Source organism: Macrotis lagotis, chromosome 7 (assembly GCF_037893015.1).
Source record: "Macrotis lagotis isolate mMagLag1 chromosome 7, bilby.v1.9.chrom.fasta, whole genome shotgun sequence".
NCBI lineage: Eukaryota > Metazoa > Chordata > Mammalia > Peramelemorphia > Peramelidae > Macrotis > Macrotis lagotis.
In genome coordinates this window covers 209,092,055-209,113,322 of record NC_133664.1, presented here as the reverse complement: position 1 = coordinate 209,113,322, position 21,268 = coordinate 209,092,055, and the positions used below count along the sequence as shown (strand labels likewise).

The window sequence follows — 21,268 nt, the reverse complement described above, 5'->3', positions numbered from 1 at the left end:
CCCTCCAGGTTTCCCTGAAATCCCGTCCCTCCTGGTTCCTAATAGAACAGTAGTGTTCCATGACATACATATGCCACAGTTTGCTAAGCCATTCCCCAATTGAAGAACATTTACTTGATTTCCAATTCCTTGCCACCACAAACAGGGCTACTATAAATATTTTTGTACAAGTAATATTTTTACCCTTTTCATCATCTCTTCAGGGTATAGACCCAGTAGTGGTATTGCTGGGTCAAAGGGTATGCACATTTTTGTTGCCCTTTGGGCATAGTTCCAAATAGCTCTCCAGAAGGGTTGGGTGAGTTCACAGCTCCACCAACAGTGTAATAGTGTCCCAGATTTCCCACATCCTTTCCAACAATGATCATTATCCTTCCTGGTCATATTGGCCAATCTGAGAGGTGTGAGGTGGTACCTCAGAGAAGCTTTAATTTGCATTTCTCTAATAATTAATGATTCAGAGCATTTTTTCATATGGCTATGGATTACTTTGATCTCCTCATCTGTAAATTGCCTTTGCATATCCTTTGACCATTTGTCAATTGGGGAATGGCTTTTTGTTTTAAAAATATGACTCAGTTCTCTGTATATTTTAGAAATGAGTCCTTTGTCAGAATAATTAATTGTAAAGATTGTTTCCCAATTTACTACATTTCTTTTGATCTTGGTTACAGTGGTTTTATCTGTGCAAAAGCTTTTTAATTCAATGTAATTGAAATCATCTAATTGGTTTTTGGTGATGTTCTCCAACTCTTCCTTAGTCATAAACTGCTCCCCTTTCCATAGATCTGACAGGTAAATTAGTCCTTGATCTTCTAATTTGCTTATAATATTATTTTTTATGTCTTAAGTCCTGTAACCATTTGGATCTTATCTTAGTAAAGGGTGTTAGGTGTTGGTCTAATCTAAGTTTCTTCCATACTAACTTCCAATTATCCCAGCAGTTTTTATCAAAGAAAGAGTTTTTATCCCAATGGCTGGACTCTTTGGGTTTATCAAACAGCAGATTACTATAATCATCCCCTGCTTTTACACCTAGTCTATTCCACTGGTCCACCACTCTATTACTTAGCTAATACCAAACTGTTTTGATGACTGATGCTTTATAATATAATTTTAGATCAGGTAGGGCTAAGCCACCTTCTTTTGCACTTTTTTTTCATTAAGTTCTGGCAATTCTTGACTTTTTATTTCTACATATGAATTTACTTACAATTTTTTCTAACTCATTAAAGTAACTTTTTGGAATTTTGATTGGTAGGGCACTAAACAGATTAGTTTTGGTAGAATTGTCATTTTTATTATATTAGCTCTACCTATCAATAAGCAGTTGATATTTGCCCAGTTATTTAAATCTGATTTAATTTGTATGAGAAGTGTTTTATAATTATTTTCAAAAAAAATCTGAGTCTGTCTTGGCAAATAGACTCCCAAGTATTTTATATTGTCTGAGGTTACTTTGAATGGGATTTTTCTTTCTAGCTCTTCCTGTTGTATCTTGCTAGACATATATAGAAAAGTTGAGGATTTATGAGGGTTTATTTTATAACCTGCAACTTTGCTAAAATTGCTAATTGTTTCCAGTAGTTTTTTGGATGATTTCTTGGGATTCTCTAGGTATACCATCATGTCATCTGCAAAGAGTGAGAGTTTTTTTCTTCCTTCCCAATTCTAATTCCTTCAATTTCTTTTTCTTCTCTAATTGCTGAAGCTAACATTTCTAATACAATATTGAATAGTAGTGGTGATAATGGACACCCTTGTTTCACCCCTGATCTTATTGGGAATGCCTCTCCCCTCTCCCCATTGAATATAATGCTTGTTGATAGTTTCAGATAGATACTGCTAATTATTTTAAGGAACAGTCCATTTATTCCTACACTCTCTAGTGTTTTTAATAGGAATGGATGCTGTATTTTTGTCAAAAGCTTTTTCAGCATCTATTGATATGATCATATGATTTCTGATAAGTTTGTTGTTGATATAATTGAGTATACTAACAGTTTTCCTAATATTGAACCAACCCTGCATTCCTGGAATAAATCCTACTTGATCATAATGTATTATCCTAGTGATAGCTTGTAATCGTTTTGCTAAGATTTTATTTGAGATTTTTGCATCTATATTCATCAGGGAAATAGGTCTATAATTTTCTTTCTCTGTTTAACTCTTCCTGGTTTAGGTAACAGCACCATATTGGTTTTATAGAAAGAGTTAGGCATATGGGGGCAGCTGGGTGGTGAAGTGGATAGAGCACCAGCCCTGGAGTCAGGAGTACCTGAGTTCAAATCTGGCCTCAGACACATAATAATTACCTAGCTGTGTGGACTTGGGCAAGCCACTTAACCCCCATTGCCTTGCAAAAAAAACTAAAAAAACAAAGTTAGGCAGAGTTCCATCTTTCCCTATTTTTCCAAAGAGTTTATATAGAATTGGAACCAATTGCTCCTTAAATGTTTGGTAGAATTCACTTGTGAATCCATCAGGTCCTGGAGATTTTTTTTTAGGGAGTTCAATAATTGCTTATTGAATTTCTTTTTCTGAGATAGGGTTGTTTAGGTATTTAATCTCTTCTTCATTTAACCTGGGCAACTTATATTTTTGTGAATATTCATCCATTTCACTTAGATCATTAAATTTATTGGCACAGAGTTGGGCAAAATAATTTTGAATTATTACTTTAATTTCCTCCTCATTGGTGGTTGAGTTCACCTTTTTCATTTATGATACTAGCAATTGGGTTTTCTTCTTTCTTTTTTTTAATCAAATTGACCAGAGCTTTTTCAATTTTATTGTTTTTTTCATAATACCAACTTTTGGTTTTATTTGTTAAATCAATAGTTTTTTTGCTTTCAATTTTATTGATTTCTCCTTTAATTTTTAGAATTTCTAATTTGGTATTTAATTGGAGATTTTTGATTTGTTCTTTCTCTAATTTTTTTAGTTGCATATTTAGTTCATTGATTTCCTCTTTCTCCAATTTATTCATGTAAGCATTTAGAGCTATAATATATCTCCTGAGAGTCACTTTGAATGAATCCCATAAGTTCAGGTATGTTGTTTCATTATTATCATTATCTAGGATAAAATGGTTAATTCTTTATATAATTTGTTTTTTGGTCCACTCATTTTTTTTAAAATGAGGTTATTCAGTTTCCAATTTGTTCTGGGTCTATACCTCCTTGGCCCAATATTGCATATGACTTTTATTGCATTGTGATCTGAGAAAGATGTATTCACTATTTCTGCCTTTCTGCAGTTGATCATTAGGTTTTTATGTCCTAGTACATGGTCAATTTTTGTATAAGTTCCATGTACTACAGAGAAAAAGATATATTCCTTTCTATCCCCATTCAGTTTCCTCCATAAGTCTACCATATCTAATTTTTCTAACAATCTATTTACCTCCTTAACTTCTTTCTTGTTTATTTTATGATTCGATTTATCTAGATCTGAGAGTGGGAGGTTGAGGTCTCCCACTAGCAGAGTTTTGCTATCTATGTCTTCCTGTAGTTCATTCAGCTTTTCCTCTAAGAATTTGGATGCTGTCCCACTGGGTGCATATATATTCAGTATTGAAATGACTTTATTGTCTATGGTACCTTTTAGGAGGATAAAGTTTCCTTCCTTATCTCTTTTAATGCTGTCTATTTTTGCTGCTGCTTTGTCTAAGATAAGGATTGCTACTCCTACTTTTTTTACTTCAGCTGAAGCAAAATATATTTTGCTCCAACCTTTTACCTTTACTCTATATGTATCTCTCTGCTTCAAATGAGTTTCTTGTAAGCAGCATATTGTAGGATTCTGTTTTTTTTAATCCACTCTATTTGCTTATGTTTTAAGGGAGAGTTCATCCCATTCACATCAAAGTTATGATTACTAATTCTTTATTGCCCTCCATGCTATCTTCCCTCTGATTGTATTTTTCCCCTTCCCCCCCTTATCTATATTCCCAAGTATTTTGTTTCTGAATACCACCCCCTTCAGTGTGTTTGCCCTCCTATATCACACCCTCCCCTTTCTTTCCCCTTTCCCTTTTTCCCTTTTCCCTTCCCTTCCTTTTGTTATTTCCCCTTTTTGCCCCCATTCCCCTTCCCTTTCTCCATCCCCCCTCCCCTTTGCCCCTTTTAATACTTAAAAGGTTAGATGTTTTATAAGTTAACTGAGTATGTGTAGGTTGACTTTAAGCCAAGTCTGATGAAAAGAAGATTCAGGTGTTTCTCATCTGTTCTCTTCTTCTCCTCTATTACCATAGGTTTTTTGTACCTCTTAGTGTAATGAAATTTACCCCATTCAATCCCCTCCCTCCTCCCGTCTCTTTCCTGTCCCCCTTTTTAAGGAGGTAGTGTTTTTTAGATCATTCTCTCAAAGTCATAGAAAATTCTGAGTGTCTGTCCCTTCTAGTTCAGTATATTCTATTGAATAGAGTCAAAATTCCTGAGAGTTATTAGAGTCTTTCTCCCATGTGGGATTAAAGCCAGTTACATCTCTTTAGATAGCAGTCTCATGGATAGGTCATGAATGCCCTTCATTTCTGGCTAGGTATATTCTCTCTGTTAGAGTTACAATTCTCAAGATTTATGAGAATCTTTTTCCCTATGCTGGGATATAGCCAGTTTCAACTTACTGGATAACATTTTTTTTCTTTTTACCACCCCCCCCTCTTTTTTTTTTAACCTTTTCATGTGTCTCTTGAACCTCCTGTTTGATGTCCAAATTTTCTATTTAGCTCTGGTCTTTTCTTCAGGAATTTTTGGAATTCTTCCATTTCATTAAATGTCCATCCTTTTCCCTGGAAGAGAAGGCTCAGCTTTGCGGGAAAGTAGATTTTTTGGCTGCATTCCAAGCTCTCTTGCTCTTTGAAATATCTCGTCCCAGGCCCTTCGATCCCTTAATGTTGATGCAGCCAGGTCCTGTGTGATCCTTATTGTGGCTCCTTGATATTTAAATTGTTTCTTTCTGGCTGCATGCAGGATTTTATCTTTTATTTGATAGTTCTGGAATTTGGCCACAACATTCTTTGGTGTTTTCATTTTAGGATCTTTTTTCTGGTGGGGATTGATGTACTCTTTCAGTAACTACTTTGCCCTCTGATTCCAGGATATCAGGGCAGTTTTCCATCACTAGATCCTGTACTATTAAGTCCAGGCTTTTTTTCTCTTCAATGTTTTCAGGAAGTCCTATAATTTTCAGGTTGCTCCTCCTCGATCTATTCTCGAGGTCAGTGGTTTTGTTGATGAGGTATTTTACATTTTCTTCTATTTTTTTATTTTTTTATTTTGTTTAACTGACTCTTGCTGTCTCATGGAGTCATTAGTTTCTGTAGACTCCATTCCTTTTTGGGGGGAGGAGTTTTCTTCATTAACCTTTTGCAACTCCTTTTCCAGTTGGTCAATTCTACTTTTGAAAGAGCTTTCCATTTGACCAATTGAAGTTTTGAGAGAATTATTTTCTTTTTACATTTGCCCAATTGAGGATCTGAGAGAAATATTCTCATTTTGTAATTGTCCAATTGATGATCTGAGAGATTTATTCTCCTTTTGTATTTGTCCAATTGTACTTTCTAAGGTTTTGTTTTCTTGTTGTAAGGTATTAATTGTCTCTCCCAAATTTTCCAGTTGATTTTTAAGCTCCTTCCTTATTTCTTCAAGGAAGTCTTTCTGTGCTGAAGACCAGATCGTATTCTCCTTAGAGGTTCCAGGTCTTTCTGAGTTAGGTTCTTTCCCTTCCAAGAATTTTTCTATGGATCCACCTTTTCGCTGACTCTTCTTCATTTTGCTAAGACCTTGATTTGGGGAGGGGCTGGTTCACAGGTGCTTGGGATTGCTAAAGGCTTTACTCACTGAGTGCAGTTTCTCTGGCTGGCCAGTAGGAGGTGTTGGTTGCTTTCTCAGGAGTGTCTGTGACCTTGATTGAGGCCTTGAGGGGATTGAGGCTTGAAGGGAGGATTTGGAGCTATTGAATTCTTTTGCCTTCAGTCAATGGTTGTCTTTACCCTGGCCTGAGGTCATTCCTCAGCTGGGCTGGTTCTTCTGCTCACACACCTGGGCTTGAAGCAGAAGTAGTTTGCATTTGTTTGCTCTGGGAAGAGGTCTGAGCTGTAATGGGACTCTGAGTCCCTCAGACCAGAGGAGCCCAGGGATGGTGTCTGAAGCTCTCCTGCACCAGAACTTTCCCCCCCAGGCCTGTCTGCAAGCTCCCGGGGGACAGCCCCAATACCAGTGCCTCTGCTCCCTAGTTGACTCAAGCCCCTGCCATCTAGCCCCACTGCTGATCCAGCAGGTTCAGCTCTCGGGCCCTCAGATTCCCGACTCCAATTCAGCTGTTAATCTGGTTGATGGGGGGTGATCCTCCCTCTGAGCCCAGACTCACCTGCCCAAATTCGGCCAATGCTGCTGGGTGAGACAAATCCTGAGGTAGATGTTCTTTCTCCTGGCTTTTCTTGCTAGGTTTTGTGGGTCGGATTTCTTTTAAGAGATTTGTTTCATGTGATAGATGGGGAAAGATCAGGAGACTTTAGAACTGTGCCTGTCTTCTCTCCACTATCTTGGCCGGAAGCCCGAAAGTCTTAATTTTATTAGAATAATGAGTCTAGGGGAAGCTAGGTGGCACAATGGATAGAGCACCAACTCTGGAGTCAGAAGGACCTGAGTTCAAATTCGATCTCAAACACTTAATAATTACCTAGCTTATGTAACCTTGAGCAAGTCACTTAACCCTTGCAAAAAAAAAAAAAGAATAACGAGTCTAGATTCTGTTGTCATTACTATTATGGTAAGTGACAGCTATTTTCATTATCATAACTATTTCATAGCGAGCTTTGCTGGAAAAGAAACAAAGGAAGAAACGTCTTGAGCCCCTCATGGTACAACCAAACCCAGAAGCCAGGCTTCGCCGATCAAAGCCAAAGGCTTGTGAAGAGCAGACCCCTTTGGTAGAGCCTCACACTCATCTTTGCAGTGATGTGGTGTTGCATGGTATGTATCTAGCCAACATTCTTTCTTACCAATGTTGAGGATAGACCAGCAAATTTCCTGGGAAAACAGATAGACAAAAGGTATAATACTAGTATTCCTTTCAGCATTTCTCTAGTTCATAGATTTGATTTCAGAGTCATATAGCCAGGATGTGTTAGAAGTAGGATTGGAACTCCTGTTTTCTTCATTTTCTAAATAAGTTAGCCCAGATACACTACCTCTATATACCTACTATGAATATTAATTCTGAAATACTTCCTCAATAAATACATACATCAGGGATGTCAGGGGATGAATAAGGAGAAATCGTCTAATTAAACAGCCTTTAACTCTGATCAAATATATCAAGCTATTCGGCTGAACAGCAGATAGCCCTTTTCGCTGTTCCCTTTCCTTTTATTCCCCCCCCCCCCCCAAGGAATTGATGGCCCAGCTGCCTTCATGAAACCAGAGGCTCAAGATTTGAGAACCAAACTCCATGTTCTCACAGTGGGTTCTGCTACTACAGAAGAGAAGACTGAGACAGACTTGGATGGAGAGACTATTGCAGACACCACCTCGAAACCAGATCTCCAGGAACTTCTGCAGAAACGTGGTAGGGATTGGTGTTGATTTCTGTTTACAGTCTCATTTTACCATTTGTGATTTTTTTTATACTCTTGTCATTAATATTTAAGTTGATCAGTCAGATCCATTTCCAGATGTCAGATCAATTTCCAGATGAATCATTAATTTATCAAGACATCAAAAGGCTTCACAGAGGTGAAGGTAGCAAGTATCACTGATAGTGTAGTATTGATGGTTTTCAAACTTGTCAATTATCTTAATAATCCTGGAATAACACATTAGAGGATGACCCAGAGAGCAAACCAAAATCTTAGCAACAAAATTGCTATACATGAATTGAGTTTTCTTTTTAAATGTTCAGTTTCAGTGTTTTGAACTCTTCCTCTTGCAAAGCTTTTGTTGAATGCTTTAGGTGAAGGGGAAAAGATAAGTAACCAACCTAGAAAGAGCACAAGCTAAATCAAAACATTCCTTTTTCTAGTGTTCTTTTAATAAATCATGTTCTCCTAAAATTCTCTTATGTGCTTTACTTCATACTATTCTATCTTCCTTAAGAATAGAAACATAGAATTTTATAGCTGGAAGAACCCTTTAATCTAGTTAACTTTTCCAGACTCCAGATCTGTTCCTCTGTCCACTGTACTTTTTTTTTTTTTGATTTTGCAAGGCAATGGGGTTAAGTGGCTTGCCCAAGGCCACACAGCTAGGTAATTATTAAGTGCCTGAGGCGGATTTGAACTCAGGCACTCCTGACTCCAGGCGGCACAGTGGATAGAGCACCAGCCCTGGAGTCAGGAGTACCTGAGTTCAAATCCGGCCTCAGACACTTAATTGCCTAGCTGGGTGGCCTTGGGAAAGCCACTTAACCTCACTGCCTTGAAAAATCTAAAAAAACAAAACAAAATAAAACAAAACCCCCAAAATACATATATATAGATACCACCTCCCCCCCCCACACACACTTTTTTACAGAACTAATCAGTCTCTTTTAATTTTTATCATTTATTGTTCACAATCTTTTAAAAAATTTTTTTATTTATTTAAGGCAATGGGGTTAAGTGACTTGCCCAAGGTTACACAGCTAGGCAATTATTAAGTATCTGAAGCTAGATTTGAACTCAGGTCCTCCTGACTCCAGGGTTGGTGCTCTGCCCACTGTACCATCTAGCTGCCCCAACAATCATTTTTAAAGAAATTTAGTTATGAATGTTTTCATTTTATATTTCATTATAGAGGGAAGAAATGGAAATCATACAAAATTTATTTCCATATTAGCAATATTGCAAAAAAAGAACAAGAAAAATAATAAGGAAAAAATTATGCATTGATTGTGATATATAAGCTACATCAGATTCTTTGCTCTCCTAGGGAAGAAAAAGAGAGAAGAAAAACATTTGATCTCACAATCTTACAAAAATGATTGTTAAAAACTATCTTTTATGTATTTTGGAAAAAATAAAATGCAGTACAAAATATTGGAAAAAATATACTTCAGTCTGCATTCAGATTCTGTCAGATCTTTCTCTGGAGGTGCAGAGCATTTGTCATTATAAGTCTTTCAGAACTGACACTCAGCTGAGAATAGCTGAGTCATTTACAGTTAATCATTATACAGTATATCATGTGTCATCTGTCCAGAGCTTAGTGGACTATTACTTACTTTACTCTGAGATAGATGGATGGATAGATAGATAGATAGATAAATCAATAGATATAGAAAACATTTTAAATATTTTTTTATATTTTCAAAATATTTCTAAACATTTTTAAAATTTTGAGTTCCAAATATATTTATACATGTGCAGTCATACAAAATATAATTCTGCATTAACCATATATTGTATTCCATCACAATCATGTACCACCTCGTGTCAGCTATTCCTTAATTGTTGGGTATCCCCTCAAGTTCCAATTCTTTGCTATCACAAAAAAAATTAGTGTAATTATTTTTATATATAAGTCCTTTTATTTTTGTTTTTTATCTTTTTGGAATACAGATCTTGTAGTAGTATTGCTGTGTCAAAGGGCATGTAGAGTTTTTCTTTTCTTGGTTGTTGGGGGTTTTTTGTTTTTTCAGAAGGCAACGGGATTTAGTGACTTACTCAAGGCCACACAGATAATTACTAAGTGTCTGAGGCCAGATTTGAACTCATTTACTCCTGTGTCCAAGGCCAGTGCTCTATCCACTGCTCCACTTAACTACCCCCACATGCAGAGTTTTATAACCCTTTGGACATAGTTCCAAATTGTTCTCCAGATTGTAGAACTCCACCAACAGTGTATTAGTGTCCCAATTTTCCTACATTCCCTCCAACATTTGTAATTTTCCTTTTTCTGTGATTTTAGACAATCTGATAGGTGTGAGATGGTACCTGAGAATTGTTTTAATTTGCATATCTGTAATCAATACTGATTTATAGTATTTTTTCATGATTATGGATAGTTTCTTCTTCTTTCATTTGCTTTGATTAGCAAAGAAATCTTAATAGCTTAGGAAAAAATTTTTATCCATTGCTTATACCCTGTTTCTTCTTACTTTTGGAACAGGTAACATCCAGTCTCCAGTTATTCATTATTGTATCCCAACTATATATATTTATATATATATATATATATATATATATATATATATATATATATATATATATTGAGTTAATGATGATTAAAATAATTCAGAATAAAATTCCATACATTTCAGCTAAGCTATCATGATTTTATTCTTTGACATATCAAATTGTTTTGGTGAGGGTTTCAGTGATGTATTAAAGAATAGAAATAGTTATTAGTATTTCAGTTCATGCCATACCCTATAATTCAGTTGGATCTTTTAAATTTTTTTTTTAGGTTTGTGCAAGGCAATGGGGTTAATTGGCTTGCCCAAGGCCACACAAATAGGTAGTTATTAAGCGACTGAGGCCGGATTTGAACTCAGGTACTCCTGACTCCAGGGCCAGTGTTCTATCCACTATGCCACTTAACTGCCTCCACTTCAATTAAGTTTTAAGAACTATTTGTTTAGGTTTCCTTTCTAAAAAGAAATAGATGTTTTCATTGATAAATGTGGAAAACTACATGAGCAACCTCATGAGTGTGAGATCCTGGGCAGGTCATTTAACCTCTGTCAATGCCTTGGGCAATTCTAAAACTATAAATTTGCAGGAAAGATGTCAGATGCATTGATAAAGGAAATTTCATACCAAGACCAATGAATCTCCTTCCAACAAGTCTGTTTCTTCTGACAGAATGGATGTTGCCTAAATCAAACTGTGACCTGGGAAAGACCTAGCTTTAAAAAACCAGGGTCTCCCACTGCATCCAGGGCCATCTCCAGTCATCTTGATCCATATCTTGTCACTGGACCCAAATGGCTACAGAGGAGAAAGTGATGCTCCCACTTCTGGTTCATTTGCATGTTTTGGCATCACCTCCCTGATATGTTATAGTCTTCTTTGAGAACAAAGGACAACTGACAACAGCAGCAGCAACAGAGTTATAGAATATCTAGAGGTTTTGTTTTTATAACTTTTTTATCTATTTAAAGTAGATATGCCTGAGGTGGCTAGGTGGTGCAGTGATTAGAGCACCAGCCCTGCAGTCAGGAGTACCTGAGTCCAAATCCAGACTCAGACACTTAATAATTACCTAGCTGTGTGGCCTTGGGCAAGCCACTTAACCCCATTGCCTTGTAAAAAAAATAATTAGGATTCCACTGATAATTATCCAGTTTGTCTGGAAGACATTTGTTATACAAGGCATTATACAACTAAGGTTAAATTTCAGTAAAATGAAAGGGTAAATCACATATTTTATTTCATTTAGTAACTGAAGATAATGAAGTTTTAACTTCATATTTCTTGGATTTAAGAAATCCCATATTACAAAAATGCATTTAGAGTTTTTTAAGAGTAAGACTGGAAAAGAAAGAAATATGTTCTTATACTTATTTGATCTTAGATCCAAATGATATCCCACCATATAGACCATTTGTGGAATATTGTGTTCTGTTTTGGGCACATTTTTAGAAGTAAACTAATAAACTAGAGAACATGTAAAGGAAGGTAACTAAGATAGGGAGTGCCTTGAATTCGCAGAATTCACAGACTTTCAGAGTTGGAAGGGGGTGAGGGAAACTTCCTTAACTGCCTAGTCCAATCCATATCCAAGGAAAGAGTCTCTTGATAAGTAATAGAAGACCCTTCTGAGTGGGATCCCATTATTCCCCAAAGCCATACATTCCACTTTGTAATACTTCTGTTTACACTATTGCAACTTCCCACTCACTGCTTCTAGTTCTGTCTCCTGGGAGAATCAGAATAAGTTTAATCCCTCTTCTATACTAAAATCATGTCTTCTCCAGGCTTAGTCTAAACCTCCACAATTCCTCACCCTTATCCTCACATGGCTTGGGTTTAACCTTCCCCATCCTGGTTGTTCTATTCTATTTAGCTTGTTAACAGCATTAAATACAATTTGGCATTGAGAACTGAACTTTCCTCCAGACATGTTCTGACCAGGACAGAATACATTAGGATATCTATCATATTTCCCCAATATAAGACTGGGTCTTATATTAATTTTTGCTCCAAAAGATGCATTAGGTCTTATTTTCAGGGGATGTCTGGAGATAGGCATTATTCCTGCAGGAATCATTATTTGATCTATTCTTCTCTCCGAAAGGACTATCTTCACGTCTTTAGTGAGTGCCAGCTGAATCCATACTAGAGACCTCTTTGTCCATCTTGCAAAATAAGTGGCAGCAGGAGCAGTAAATTGAAGTTGTAAAGAGATCCATAGAAGCATAAGTCAAGGAAGTGGTCCTAAAAACTAGAGCTAAGCAAATGTAGAATAGACTGCTCTTGAAATAGCAAGTTCCCCCTCATTTGAAACTTTGAAGTCAAGTCTGGGGATCACCTGTCAGATATGTTGGAGATAGAATCTATTTTTAAAAGTTGATGTCTTCTTTTTGTCTTCTTCAGGCATTCCCCCTATTTCTCAAATCTTCAACTTTTCCCCTATCAACTTGTTTTTTCTCTGCCTTCAAAATATGCAAGTCTCCCATATCCTTAAAAGCATCACTAAGTCCAAGCTGTAATCCTCTCCTCTCTTTCTCACATATTACTTACATCAATTCCTCAAACCTTTGCAGTCTGACTTAGGTCCTCATCAGTCATCTGAGACCACAAAGTTAATATTGATCTCTTAATTGCTAAACTCTGGTGATCTTTTCTCATCCCCATTTCCTACCTCCTCTTCCTGGATACTCTCTGCTTTCTAGATTTTCATGTCACAACACAGTAATACAATATGATAAAGAACCATGTGCCAGACATTGTACTAAGAGGAGAGGATACCAGTAAGAAAAAGACAGACAGACCTGTCCTCAAGGAGTTTACAGTCTTATGGAGGAAGATGACACACAAAACGAAGTGGGGAAAAAAGGTGTCTGGCTTGGAGAAAGACAGTCCTCTCTTTCACCTTCTTCCTCTCTGCTTGCTCCTTCTCAGTCCCTTTACTGTTGCTCTTCCATCATCATGTCTCTCACTTGCAGTTAATCCCCAGCACTCTACCCAGGTCTCTATTTTCTTCCTTTCTTTTTTTTGAAATTTTTTTGAGTTTTTTTTTTTTTTGGCAAGGCAATTGGATTAAGTGGCTTGCCCAAGGCCACACAATTAAGTGTCTGAGGTCAGATTTGAACTCAGTTACTCCTGACTCCAGGGCTGGTGCTTTATCCACTGTGCTACCTAGCTTCCCCCTCTTGGTAATCTCTATGGGTTTAATGATAATATCTATACAGATGACTTCTCAATCTATATAGATAGACAATCTGAGCTTTAAGTTCTGAGAAAATCAAATACTGATTTTGTATTTTAATTTTTATTCCATTGTTTTTTGATTCTGTTCAAGACCTGCACCAGTTTTCCCTGCTGTTAAGTTTAAAAGTTGTTTTCCTCTAAATCACTTTAATTAAAGAAAATGTTTTGCTCTGTACCCCTTGTGTCTTTCTAATGGTTAGAAGAAATCTGTTCTCCTTGGAAGAAGCAGGTAAATGACAGGGAGTCTAGTCTGTTATCTCTGCAATCCTGGCCATCCTTCTAGAAAGTCTGGTCTGTGACACTAACTAGTCATCCAAATGGACACCAGGAATGAACTTTCTATGGCAGAAAGATAGAAGAGGTTGTTGATAGCCCTTCATTCCAGAATTCCATCCAGCCATACTGTTTTCTATCATCTGTGATACTTCATACTTTGTTACCAATCATTTTGTTTTCTTTCTGTGGTACTTCCTGTTCTTGGTTCTCTTTTACTTCCCAAAACTATCTGAAGGCTTGTAAACCCTACCTCATGGTCTTTTTGCCTTTTGAGAACTGTTTTCTTGGTTTTTGCTAGCCTTACCAATAAATTGAACTTTCTTGTAACTTTATGCCTCAGTTTAAATTAATTTTGTTCATTTCTTAGATGTTTCAGAGATGTCTTAAACTCAGTATGCTTACAGCTTAACTCATTATTTTCCCCCCCTCAATCTTTCCCATCCTTTCCTATTTCTTTCAAAGACTCCACCATCTTTCTAGGTTCATAATCTTATCATTGTTAAACTCTTCACCATACCTCAATTGCTACATTTTGTCATTTCTATCTTTATAATATTTCTCTCTTCCAAATCCTTCTCTCTACTCCCACAGTTCAGGTCCTCACCTTTCATCTAGATTATTTTGGAAGCTTCCTAATTGATTTCATTTGTCTTAAGTGCAGCTGGCACACCACTGCCAAAAGTAATTTTCCTTAATCATAAACTGATTGTGATTTCCTTACTCATTCATCATCAGTGATTTTCTGCTGCTTATAGTGTAGCTTATAAATCACTGTACAAAGCTGCCCAGCCTGTCTTTTAGCTTTGTTGGATGTTACTTCCCCTCTTGTATACTCCATGAGATAGCCCATATGGTCTTCTCGCTCTCCCTCATGCGTGGCATACTGATCTCCTATCTCTTTGCTTTTGCCTGTCCCAGTGCATTCCCTTTTGATCTCCACTTCAGAGAGTTGCTGGCTTTTTTTTTTTCAATATAATTCAAGCACCATTTTTCTCATAAAGCCTTTACTGATCCCTCTTCCAACTGCTAGAGCCCTTCCTCCTACCTTCTCTCCCTTTTATTTAACTACATTATATACTTTTATTGTTATTCCTTTTATATGCATGTTTGTGTGTGTGTGTGTGTGTGTGGATACACTTTTATAACCTCTATTTGAATGTAAGCTCATTGCGAGGAGGGACTCTTGTTCCTTGTACTTACTTCTCCTTATTTACTCATAACAAGCACTTAATAAATACTCATTGGGAAAATATGTTAAACATGATTGTTCATGTACAGCCTATATCAGATTACTCACTGTCATGGGGAGGAGGGAGGGAAGGGAGGAAGGTAGGAAAATGTGGAACTCAAAAGTTTACAAAAAGATGAATGTTGAAAACTCTTTGCATATAATTGGAAAAAATAAAATAACATTTAATGATAAATACTTGTGGCTTATTACCTAGTTTATATCCCCTTCATTTCCCTCCCCTTTCTACTCTCCAGAGAATCATCCCCTTTTTAGATAGATGTTTAACTAGATGTTTAACTAGATAGTATCTTAGGTACATTCCAGCTCTGAAATTCTGTAATTCTGTAATAATAAGATATAGTAATAAGTAATAATGATAATTCTGTAATAATGAGATCACTTGATCTTCCTATTCACATCATATTTTGTTGTATCTGCTCCCTTTTCTCCACTTCCATAGCCACCATCTGAATTCAGGCCTTGCAGCAATAGCCTCCTTGTTGGTATCCTGGCATTCAGCGACTCTGTCACATAAGTTCTCCCTCCCCACAACTACCAGATTGACACTCCCTCCCTGTCACTCCTAGTTCAAAAACTTCAATAGCTCTCTAATGCATTGGGATCAAATGTAAACTCCTTTCACATCTAAAACTCTTGAGAATCTGACTCTGCCCTATTTACTAGACTGAGCTCATATTACTGACCTATACACACGGTGTTGCAGCCAGCTTTCTCCAAGCTTCAATTTAAGGACTACTTCTTTAAAGTGATCTTTCCTAATTCCCATGGTCATTGGTGTTTGAAATTATTGCATTTTGACTTATCTGTGTATATATAGGATTTCCTATATGTCTCTTGAGAGCAGAAACTATGTATTATTTTCCTGTTCTTAAATAACTCTCCTCAAGTCCTCTCAGTCCTTCAGTGTTATATTCTGTGAACTGAGGAATGTAGCAAGATTGTTGAGGACTTGAATGCCAAACTAAGGGAGTTTAGATATCACATTATGGGGAACCACTGAAAGTGGTTTTGAGCAAAGGAATAATATGATGATAGGTACTTTGGGAAGATAAATTTGACTGATTAATTTGGATAGGTGAAGGGAAACCCAATAAATAAAAAAGATTTGTAATAATTTGGATAAGAAGGTTTACTGGGGTTTGTTTATGTATGTGAAGTTAGGTAGGGGGTTGGTCAGAGAAGGGAATTAATTTTTTACTTAAATTTTTAGAATCTTAGTTAATGTGGATAGTTTTATCTCTATATTTGATCAGGAATCTCTGACAGCTTGAATTTTGATGAAGAGGTAACTGATGGGGAGGAAGAAGAAGGAAAGAAATCAAGAACTCACTCACCTTCCTCAGAAACACAGCGACCCAGCTCTGGATCCAGTCAGAAATCAGTTACAGTATGTAGTTCTGAACGTTCTATCTTTTGGGTAAATTAGACCAATTCTCCCCAGAGCTTACCTTCATACTTCAATATATTATTATTATTAAATTAGGGTGCTTTCTTTTGCAGAGGTGAGAGACTATGACTGTGCTACAAATATTTTCAGAATTTTGTATGCATTGGTTAATTTTAATTTCCTTCCTCTGCTACCTTTTGTTTGTTTTTGCTTGTTTTTGCAAGGCAGTGGGGTTAAGTGACTTGCCCTAGTTACGAAATCTAAGTAAGTTTTAAATGTCTGAGGCTGAATGTGAAATCAGGTCTGTCTGATTCCAGGGCCAATTCTTTATCTACTGTGCCACCTAGCTGCTTCCTTCCCCTACCTTTTTATTGTTTGTTTTAAGTGATTGTTTGTGGGGGATGTAAAACAGAAGATATCAATAAAAGAAATTTTTTTAAAATGAAAGGGCCTTCATAGGGCTCATCTCATACCTGAAAACAGAGAGATTGGTGTCTACAGAAATTCTCATTCAAAACAGCTTTTAAGGGCATCACCTCTTTGCTACCTTCTCTTCTACCAAATTTTTTTTTTTTAGTTTCTTTTTTTTTGTAAGGCAAACAGGGTTAAGTGGCTTGCCCAAGACCACACAGCTAGGTAATTATTAAGTGTCTGAGACCGCATTTGAACCCAGGTACTCCTGACTCCAGGGCCAGTGCTTTATCCACTATACCACCTAGATGCCCCACTTCTACCAAATTTTTTCATTTCATTTGATATCCCTGAATTTTTTCTGCCATTGTCAGAAGGCCTTGGTTATTATTCCTTACAAGAATGTAGGAGCTTTTGGTCTTGACTGCTCTTACTCAAGTATCACTGTTCCCTTAGGACACAGGAGCCTCTTGTACACCATCCCTCCAGACTGATAACCAGTTGGGAGAAGTAGAGAATTTAGAAGATTTTGCCTTTCGTCCTGCACCTCGGGGTATTACAGTGAAATGTCGAATCACCAGGGATAAGAAGGGAATGGACAGGGGCCTCTACCCTACCTATTACATGCATTTGGAAAGAGATGAAAATCGGAAGGTATGTGAATGATCTCCCAGGGCAAAGCTTTCAGTAAGGGAAGTTTAGGAGGAGGAATTTTAAAAGGAAAAATATTGGTAGAGCAAATATAGTACATTGGAAAGCGTTCTATCAGAGGGTTGGAATTCAAATCCCAATCCTGTTCCTCAAAATAACTTTTTACCTTTGGGCAAGTCAAAACCGCTCTTGGCCTCAGTTCCTCAATAGTAAAATGAAAGATTTGGACTACATGTTTTCCTTCAGTTATAAATCTATTATCCTTTTATCCTGAAGTATTAGTCTTAAGTTCAGTGCAAGTAGATGGACTTTCATTGATTATAAGTACATGTTAATGCTCTCTTCAATGAGTTAAATATAAAGTAATGAAAGTTTTAATATATACACTTCTTTGTTAGATTTGTTTAAGGAAAATATATTTTAAATTGTTGGATTTCATTTTGATACATCAAAAACTTTAGAGAGTATCCATGTATTTAATTTTTAAATAACAAGAAATAAGTTTTCCTTTTTTTTTCCCTGAGGGTATCTTGGTTTTCTTTTTAATCAAAGAAAAACAATGACAAAGGAAAATAAGGATGTGGGTTGGGAGGGAAAATGACCTAGATAGAGTCAGAAGAGGAGACATGTCCCAACAGTTCTAATTTATGTGATCTGTAGTGATAGAAAAGTAAACAGCAATACAGAGAGCAAGATCTGAAGCAAACTTAGAAAGCTATTATTATGTGCTTCCCACATGCTAGGTATCAAGCACTTCATAAAGATGATCTCTTTGGGTCTCACAGCAACTCTAGGGAACAACTGCCTTTATGATCCCTCTTTTACAAGGGGGTACACTAACTCCATTGCACCATCCCACTGCCAAAACAAACGATGAAAGAACGATGGAGAGTGAATTTGTGGAAACACGTTGGAGGATGGAATGAGAGATTAAAGAAATTTATTGCTTGAGTAGAAAGAGTAAGATTTATATTCTATTTATTCCAGGTCTGACTTTACACTTTTCATTTTTCAGACATTCCTTCTTGCCGGGAGAAAAAGAAAAAAAAGCAAAACCTCCAACTACCTCATCTCCATAGACCCAACAGATTTATCTCGGGAAGGGGATAGCTACATTGGCAAACTCAGGTGAGGGCAGCAGGGCCAACAATTCTAGGCTCCAATGGGGGGTCACCTCAGAAACCATTCAGTCCAACCCCTCCTTTTATAAATGAGCAAATGGAAGCCAAGAACTACTGAAGGACTTTATCTAGTTCCCTATTATTTGCCCTTTCTTTTTTTTAGTTTAGTTTTTTATTGTGAATTTAATAATAAACAATCAAAAAACATGAATATTTTAGTATACAAAGGAACAAAAAAAGAATTACATATGAAATCATAAACTACTTTATACATATTGTTGTTTTAAGAATGTATTAAATTTAAAAAAAGAATTATTAAATTTAAGGTTGATAGAAACATAATTGCCTGATTTGAATCCCTTATAATTTTTCTTTTTGTTCTGTGTATCTTTAAACATTTTATTTTTTCTTATTTTTGCATTTCTATCACTAGATATCTTTTGTTCCTATATTCTTCGCTAATATAAGAATTAAATAACTAATCTGCCTGAATCCACTGCCAATTTAGGTTTATAATCTCAACTGGGTTTGCTGCCACCTAATGAACTCACTCTCCCACTCACCACAGCAATTCTTCCAGACTTTTTCATTCCTTCTCACACCTCCTATGCTTCCCCTGCTCTCTCATCTGAGATCTTACTTGACCAGCTCCAGACATTTTTCTGGTTGTCTTTGTGGATGAATGATCTCCCTCATCTCTGCCTCTTGGCTTTTCTGACTTCCCTTAATCCCAACTAAAATCCTATCTTTTTATAGTAAACTTTCACCAATTCCTCTTCTTTTTAAAAAGACAATCAGGATTAAGTGACTTGCCCAAGGTCACAGAGCTAGTACTTTCTTGTTATAAATTATTCCTTTTTATCCTCTATGTAATTTGTTTGTCCATAGTTGATTGCATGTTGTCTCCCCCGTTAGATTGTAAGAAAATCTAATTTGAAGACAAGGGCAGTTTTTTGCCTTTCTGTGTATCTCCATTCTTTAGCATAGTGCAGGCACTTAATAAATGTTTATTGACTCACCTGACTGAATGGTAGAAACCCTCATAACAAATTAAGAACAGTAAAGCCATTTTGTCCATTGGTCATATCCTAAACTGTGTGTCTCCTCCTGCACCCTTAATCCATCATCTCTGCCAAAAGGGGTGTATAAAGCACCCTTTTTCCTGTAGTGAGTCAATGAGACTTGCTGTTACAGAAACCTAGCCCTTTGATTTGAACTGTCAGAGTTCTTTCTTTTTTTTTTTATGAAAGAACTTATAAAAGTTACAGATAAGATAGATGCACTTGAAATTTTAGGGAATACGCAGTTACCTGTTATGTCACCCAATACAGCATATTTTTGTTTGCTAAAGAGAAAATTGAGGCTATATTGGTGACAGTTTTTCCCTGGTTCTAGATCCAATCTGATGGGAACCAAGTTTACAGTGTATGACCATGGAGTCAGCCCGACTAAGGCACAGGGCCTGGTGGAAAAGGTCCACACTCGTCAAGAGCTTGCTGCCATCTGTTATGTGAGTGCCATTTTTGTTTTTTAATCCTTCTCTGAACTCCCAGCTAAGATTTAAAGAATAGATCTAGAGCTGTGTTGTTTCTAATTACAAACCCCAGTAAGATTATAAACTCCTTGAGAATATAAACCAAATAATTCCAGGGGATCTAATCTAATCCTATAGTTGCAATAACTATTTGGTAATAACAGTGAAATCTGGTTATTCTCCAGGGATTATGAGCAATTATACTTTCAGGTTACTTCCTATAATACTTGGTATCTCTAGCAAAAAATTAAAATTTTAGCATAACTAGATGATATAGAACAAAGTATTAAGGAATTAAACTAAAAACTTTAATTTGTTTTTAGCTGACTTTAAATTACAATATTATGAATGCCAACTTGCTGACAAGTTTGAATCAGATAACTATATATTTTTTAGTTTTTGTGCTTTTCCAAAAGAGGTGTTTTTTCAGAAATATCTTGATCTATCAAGCTTTATTCCTTTATTTAAATGATAGTTCAGCCTATTTTTAGTAGTACTTGTTTTATGTAATATAAGCCAAACCCTATCATATTCCTATCTGTGATACATTTAACTTCTGTATTTTTTGAATAAGTATTAATTATGTGTTCACATTGTTCCTTATTAGTTTTATTTAGAACTTTATTAGTTAACACATTTAATTTGAAATATATCACTTCGGGGCAGCTAGGTGGTGTAGTGGATAAAGCACCGGCCTTGGAGTCAGGAGTACCTGGGTTCAAATCCAGTCTCAGACACTTAATAATTACCTAGCTGTGGCCTTGGGCAAGCCACTTAACCCCATTTGCCTTGCAAAAACCTAAAAAGAAAAAAAAAGAAATATCACTTCAATAATTCATAGTTCTGTTAAATATTTGAGGACAACTACATTGACAGTTTGCTCAAGTATTCCTTTTTTAATTAGAGATAAAGAATGATGAATTTTTAGTACAACAGTATCTGTTGTGGAGTCTTATTGATTGATATGATTATGTTTATTATGTTTATAGTAACTGCATTAATGTTTTCTGTTCTTGACAATTTAATATAGAGGGAAAAAACATATGAAGTCACAAGACCTTATTAAATCCCACTTCATTAATTACTGACAGTGTGATTGTATGCAAGTCCCTTGGATTTTAATTTCTTCATCTATAAAAATGGAGATAATAGTCCTTCACAGAATTATAGTAAAGAAATGCTTTATAAACTGGAAAAGACCTTTGAGATCATCTGTTTCAAACTCCTAATTTATAAATAAGGAGACAGACTTCCCCAAAGTCACAGAGCTTAGGTAGAC

General features: G+C 36.3%; 1 protein-coding gene across 1 annotated transcript in view; it reads left to right on the top strand.

The window, feature by feature from the left end:
- The window catches only part of TULP3 (TUB like protein 3), a 74,861-nt gene that overhangs the window by 39,914 nt on the left and 13,679 nt on the right, over positions 1 to 21,268 (top strand). The window contains exons 3-8 of the mRNA XM_074194648.1: positions 6,815 to 6,977; positions 7,396 to 7,572; positions 16,139 to 16,272; positions 17,140 to 17,337; positions 18,350 to 18,462; positions 19,851 to 19,965. Of these exons, the coding sequence (XP_074050749.1) occupies positions 6,815 to 6,977; positions 7,396 to 7,572; positions 16,139 to 16,272; positions 17,140 to 17,337; positions 18,350 to 18,462; positions 19,851 to 19,965 (900 nt within the window). The remainder of the gene's footprint in view (positions 1 to 6,814; positions 6,978 to 7,395; positions 7,573 to 16,138; positions 16,273 to 17,139; positions 17,338 to 18,349; positions 18,463 to 19,850; positions 19,966 to 21,268) is intronic.